A 6,308-nucleotide genomic window follows, 5' to 3' on the forward strand; every position below is an offset into this window, starting at 1 on the left:
AATCCAAACCGAAATCAAGGTAGAATAATTTCATGAAGTTTGGCACCTTCAGATTAGGGAAGCTTCGATTTGGAGGTTGTTGGAGGTGGAAGCGTGGAAGTGTGGATCTGAAATATGGTGTAGTGGTCGATGACTCGACGGCCGACGTGTTGAGTTTGTTGACAGAGGGAGGAGGAGGAGTGCAGAGAGTGCAGCGACGATTCGAGAGATTAGAGAGAGTGTTGAGTTGGAGTCTGTTGACATGATGAAGGGGGAGAGAAGAGAGAGAGCGTAGAGTTCGCGTCTAACGCAATTATGTTTTTATGTAATACAAAAGCCATCTTTATGTCTGCAGAAAAACTTTCATGGCTGCTATCATTCAAAACAAACACAAACAGTAGATTGTACTCGAATTGAATCAGATATATGAACCATGTCTATATCAAGTAGGTAATTTTGTTTAGCCTCAAAAGAGTGCAAGAGGAGGAACAAATATGCATTATTTACAGAGCATCCTGAAACAAAATGAATTACACAGATAAACTGTGAATCAAATCCTGGAAGGGATCAGAGGGGTATTGTTCTGGAAGTATGCGCTGGCTGCTGCAACTCCGCTTCCGAGCTTAACAGGGTATCCGACATCCTTAAGCACCATCTCCACACCAGCAAGACAACCCAACAGTTGCAACTGGAAACAGAATAATTATCGGATATCAAAAACTGAGAAAGTTACTGCGTAAACCTTGTACTCCATTATAACCGTTTCATTTTACTTGCATTGCAAGCTTTCCCAATGATGTTCATACGTATCGTTAAGTTTAACTTTTGCCCCATTCTCTTTACACAAACAACAATGAAAAACATATGGTATATAGCACAACTTCGAGGATGATAAATAAATGAATTGGGTGCTATAAACAAGCCTCATTGAAGTGATGTTATCATTTGTAGATTTTTGTGTTCTCCCATTTTCATATAGAGCGTAATTGACAGAGCGAGGTCAATAGGCTAGTTTCTACCTGCTCTATTACATGATATCCAGTTTAAGCCGAAAATAGGTCCACTTCCTTTTGTACTTCCATTCCAACTGATGTCGAATGGTGCTTGAAATATGTAAATAATGTAAGATGCAAAGGATTGACATTACCTCATTCAGGTTGCCAAGATGCCCTATTCTGAAAACCTTGCCGGCTATTTTGTTCAGGCCTAGGCCTAAGCTCAAATTGTACCTTTTCCATGCCCTTTTCACAATTTCGGTACTGTCAATGTATGGAGGAACAAGAACAGCAGTCACTGTGTCACTCACCCATTCCTCGCTTTGGGTGCAGTTCTTCAACCCCCATGCCTCCACAGCAAGCCTGCACTTCCAAGTTGTAGGCAACGTTCAAATACCCCATTTAATGCAATACAACAGTAAACAATTGGGAGACGAATAGTTGTAACCAGAAGCTATACCTTGTTGCTTTGCCCAAACGGCTATGTCTTGCAATCACATTGTCAAGTCCTTCCTCAAAAAGAAGATCAAGTGCTGTACGCAGCCCATACAGCAACTGGATGGAAGGGGTGTATGGCCAGTATGTTCCCAACTTATAGAACTTCAAGTAGTCATTCCAGTCGAAGAACACCCTCACGGATTTTGCACTTTTAGATGCCTCCAGAGCCTTGGGGCTTGCACACACAATCCCAATTCCAGTGGGGAGGGAAAGAGCTTTCTGAGAGCCAGTTAAAGCAACATCTACCCCCCACTCGTCCATACGGAAATCAAGGGCACATATGGAAGACACTCCATCGACAAGGAAGAGAGCCGGATGCATGTAGTTATCTGAGAGTTCAATGAAAAAGCATGAGAAGCATTCCATGAAGGTAACTGACGAGTAAGAAAAGCAAGTATCCAGAGAAAGGAAGAAAATGTGACTAAGATTAACTGATGTCTGCAAGTACTCTGTGGCTCTGCCTCGGATAGATAATAGAGAGCCACATACATAAGCATATAGACAACCATTTTAGAACTGATAATAGAACATGTACACAAGCAGATTACGGATATAAAATGAAAGCTAAATCAGGCATAGAAGAAGACAAGCCTACCAAGTATTTTTCTGACTTTAGCCAAGTTGTTTGTGACTCCGGTGGCTGTTTCATTGTGAACAATGCATATTGCCTTTATAGTGTGCGCTGTATCTTCTGCAATTTTTGATTCCAGAACGTCAAGGTTGGCACCTTGGCCCCAATCACTTTCTACAACATCCACATTGAACTTAAGGCGCTGCTGCTGATCGATCCACAGTAAACTGAATTGGCCAATCAGGAAAGATACAATCCGGTCTCCAGGAGATAATGTGTTTGTAAGTGCACTCTCCCATGCACCAGTGCCTAAAAAAATTTAGAGTAATGTTATAAAGAACTTAGCCATTCACACTCAATTAACCTAATTATGAACGTAAGATCGCTTCTAGTTGTTCAGACCATGTATAATACTGAGACACTACAAACAACTTTTCACAAGATGTGATAAAAGAAAGAACTAATCTGAAAAGTACATTACAACTGAATGGAAAAAACTGAGACCATAATAGTTATTGAGATACCTGTGGTAGGGATCATAAATGGAGTTCCAGATGTAGTCTTGAAAATCTTCTTCACATCCTCGAGCAGAGTTTTGGTCATTGCTGGGACAGCGGGAGAACGGTAATCCTCATTGTTCCTGTTCATGGCCCGAAGGACTGGCTCCGGAATATTGACCGGGCCTGGAACAAAGAGGTGGTTCCTTCCTGGTCCATAAACGTAGTCCATTTTCACCTCCCTGCAGGCTCACAAATTGAGCCGAACCTAAGCTGCAAACCAACTTAAAGATTTAACCTCAGCCTCACCGAAAAAAAGCATTCTCCATCTGTGCAGGTTTCTAGTTTGAAGTTTGAACTCAGCCTCAGACAAACAAAAAGAACTATTGTGTTTTCACACACACACACACCTATGCACGGACATACTATGTACCTATCAGGGAATACATTTCATATGCATTGTCCACAATCGTAAAATACACAATATCATTTGGACTAAGAAGTAGCACGAGGGTTTTAGTCCGTCGACTGTCGATGCTGTGAAAATGATACTGACAGTGTTTCGGAAAAATATAGCAGAGGGGGTTCAATCTTCCATTCTTTTTCTGCAGTGCAGGCTAATGGCCTTGATTCTTTTGTCCCCACCAGCCAAATTTAAGCCTTTTAATTTCCTTAATTTCCTCTAGTATTTCAATAAAACTAGAATCGGCTATGTGTGTTCTTGAGGACAACTCTCTGGCCTAAAACAAGAAAATATTACTGCTAATGACTTCTGGAGCTTCATTTTCTCAACTATTTTCTTAAAAGTAGTATCGATATTGAGCCTGCAATAAGAGGTTGCACATAGAGTAGAGCGAGAATCAACATACCTGTGTATGTTATTTACTAGACATACATACACGTCGATAATTTAAGTTTTATACAAAAACAGTAAATAAAGTCCAACTGAAGTAAAAAAAAAAAAAAAAAAAAAACTCATCCATCCACTTGTTATGCTCTAATTGATGCTTAATTGTGAAAATCGTTTGAATTTGAATTGAAAACCTTTGTAGAAATACAAATGATACAAATATCAGTGCAAACATCTGTATTATTTGTTTACTATGAAGAGAAAAATAAAGAGAATTATCCATTACAATCTAATCCTAGACACCAAACGCGACCTCAAATTCCTTACGTACCTGAACCATACTGAAATTGAACTAAGAACACCCTTAACATAAAACTAAAAACTGAATTAGGAGTATTAATCTGTTTATATTTTGAATGAAAACAAAAGCTAATATAGAACTATTTAAATTTGGGGTCAAACAAAAAACACACTCACACACACTAAATTACACACACACACACACACACACATATATATATATATATATATATATGTGTGTGTGTGTGTGAGATAGGTGCATTATTTATCATATTTTCATGTTAATTATTCTAGGTTTTGTATGGAATTGATTATTAAAGAGCTTTATTGCTTTCCTTTCCATAATTTCAGTCAATTTGTACTTAGAATGTTCTTGGTGATAAATCGACTTTGCGGAGGAGTTTTCGTGCAACACCAATTGGAAAAGGAAGCTATGAGGCTGAAGATGAATATATATCTTGTATTTGATTAAGAGACAAAAGTGATGTAGATGAGATTAGAGGTAAAAGCATGACAACAAAAGTGAAGGCAGAAAATTCAGAAAACAGATATATAGTATAAACGCCAACTGATCATCAGAAATATGTCGATATACAGATACATACATATATATATATATATGTGTGTGTGTGTGTGTGTGTGTGTGTGTGTATAGAATGAATGAAAAGAGAAGAGAGGAAGAAGATGAGTTTTTACGTACCCAAAGGCAACGAGTGGAAGAGAACAGAATTCTCTTCTGGGTGTTGATGGCAAAGCAAAGCACAAGACAAGTGCCTGCTCTCCTCTTTAAGCTTTTTTTTTTATATTTCTACGATAGGAGGTGGGCGGGATGTTGACGGGGACCCACTTTTCTCAAAACGTGGCAGATAAGAGCCACACCAACGAAACCCTCTTTCATTTCATTTCTGCATTGGATTTCCACTTCGAAAATTTAAAATAATAATTATGAGTTAAGCTTTATTTTAATTTCTCCACCGTCATCGCAGTCCAATGGTATATCTCACTTCATTTGCAAGTGAGATTGTGTTTGACTTTTATAAATGACGAGCTCGAAATTAAATTATTATTCTCACTATGTGTCTTAGCCTAATTTCTTATCGAAATGTTTGTTGTATAGAGATAAAGTTTATTTCAATTCGGTTTTTTAGTTGAGTAATATTCTAATCTAAACGAAATGAGGTCCTTAGCATTATGGTTTACTGGTATTAATTTTGTGAGAGAAGTTTTATACAATTAACAAAAAGTGAGAAGTTTTATGTTCGACTTTCATGGATCGCCAGTTTGGGACCAAATTTCTGTAATTGACTCATTTTATGACTTACCTTAAATCCTTATTTCTTTATTTTAATATAAATATAGAGAGCGTAAAACTTGAGTACAAAAAAGAGTACACTCGAAAAACCACCTTTTTTCTTTTTCTTTTTAGTAGAGTGATAGCGTTAGTGGGTTAGATAGTTAGTTGTCAGGGAGGGAGGAGAGTCGGCGGGATCAAACCCGCAACAGAGTACAAAATATAATTGATTTCTGTCAATGGGTTAAAGCAACATCTGCTTGTACAAATCAACTTAAATGAAAATGAAAATAAAATTAAAAAAAAATTAAAAACCAAAGAATGCAAGCCAAACAAGAAACTAGGATAATGTAGGAGTAGAAAATGTAGTTATAAAAATATATTTAAAATATGTATGGACATGAATTACTAGAATAATTCAATGAAATTAAAATTTTGGATGATAAAATGAAGGTTGAGGTTGAGAAAGGAGAGTGAAAGATAAAGTGATAAGGGGTAGCTGCAGACCACACCCACTTTGTAGGAAGCAACACCACACACGCCTTTTCCGTTTGTTTTCTTCCTATGTTTCTGTTTTCTTCCATATTTCATGTCTCTCACTGTGGGCCATTTCTTTTTTGTAATCTTTTTTTTTTTCTTTGAGTTAAACTATATTTTTGTTCTTCATTTATAAGTGAAATGTCTTAAATTCGATTAATACTTTCTTTGAGTTAAAATATATTGCATTTTTTTTCTTTATAATGGTTGAGGAAACATCGTTAACGGGCTTCACCACACAGGCATGATTAATAATTTTTTCATGGCCGCTTAGTATTATAGTCTAATAATATTCCTCTTCATTTGTAAGTGAGGTCTTAGGTTTGATTATCATGAAAGGCGAATTTGAACCACATTGTTAGCCACTCAGTACTACGGTCTAGTGATATTTCTCTTCACTTGTAAATGAGAGGTCTTATATTCGAATTTTGTGAATGGCGAATTCGATATGAAATTACGTTGCCCATTGTGTGCTTAGTTGAACTCTCCCCTCCTCTTAGTATAAAATATATCGTCGTACTAAAAAAAATAGTTTTTTTCACTATAGGAATCAATTCAAAATTAGTGCCTCGCCACAAGGAACTTGAAAAAAAATTAGGAAACTTTCATAAAAATGGATTGGGCTAAGTTTATTTTAACCAAAAATCATGCTATAACTCTATTTTATGAAAATGATTTAAATTTTAATAAAAAAAATCTTAAACTTTAATAAAAAGGACAAAAGAATTTAAATTTTAATGAAAAAGACATAATTTTAATATTAAAAGAATTAAAAAAAAAAAAACTGACA

The 6,308-nt window shown here is 36.4% G+C and overlaps 1 protein-coding gene across 3 annotated transcripts; it reads right to left on the reverse strand.

Moving 5' to 3' along the window:
* Positions 1 to 381: 381 nt before the first annotated feature.
* On the reverse strand, positions 382 to 4,719 carry LOC103427269 (serine--glyoxylate aminotransferase). Of its 3 annotated transcripts, none has more exons than XM_008365338.4 (6): positions 4,391 to 4,719; positions 2,568 to 2,813; positions 2,068 to 2,352; positions 1,435 to 1,801; positions 1,127 to 1,337; positions 382 to 667 (listed from the first exon to the last, which is right to left on the reverse strand). In XM_008365338.4, the coding sequence occupies exons 2-6, from the start codon at positions 2,770 to 2,772 to the stop codon at positions 530 to 532; spliced, it is 1,206 nt and encodes a 401-aa protein (XP_008363560.1). In that variant the 5' UTR covers positions 2,773 to 2,813; positions 4,391 to 4,719; the 3' UTR covers positions 382 to 529. The 3 variants fall into 3 exon arrangements, with proteins under 3 accessions (XP_008363560.1, XP_017185574.1, XP_070674429.1); XM_017330085.3 differs by having other exon boundaries at positions 2,568 to 2,881; positions 4,391 to 4,675; XM_070818328.1 differs by having other exon boundaries at positions 2,568 to 2,824; positions 4,391 to 4,607.
* Positions 4,720 to 6,308: the final 1,589 nt, after the last annotated feature.

The sequence above is a fragment of the Malus domestica genome, chromosome 03 (assembly GCF_042453785.1).
Source record: "Malus domestica chromosome 03, GDT2T_hap1".
NCBI lineage: Eukaryota > Viridiplantae > Streptophyta > Magnoliopsida > Rosales > Rosaceae > Malus > Malus domestica.

What these genes read in the sequence shown, in the direction of transcription:
- LOC103427269 (XM_008365338.4), bottom strand. Translation starts at nt 2,772, where the DNA reads ATGGACTACGTTTATGGACCAGGAAGGAACCACCTCTTTGTTCCAGGC. An exon ending in ATTTATGATCCCTACCACAG is followed by an intron (nt 2,353 to 2,567) that starts GTATCTCAATAA and finishes AAATTTTTTTAG; the next exon opens with GCACTGGTGCATGGGAGAGT. An exon ending in ATCTTGGCAACCTGAATGAG is followed by an intron (nt 668 to 1,126) that starts GTAATGTCAATC and finishes TTCTGTTTCCAG; the next exon opens with TTGCAACTGTTGGGTTGTCT.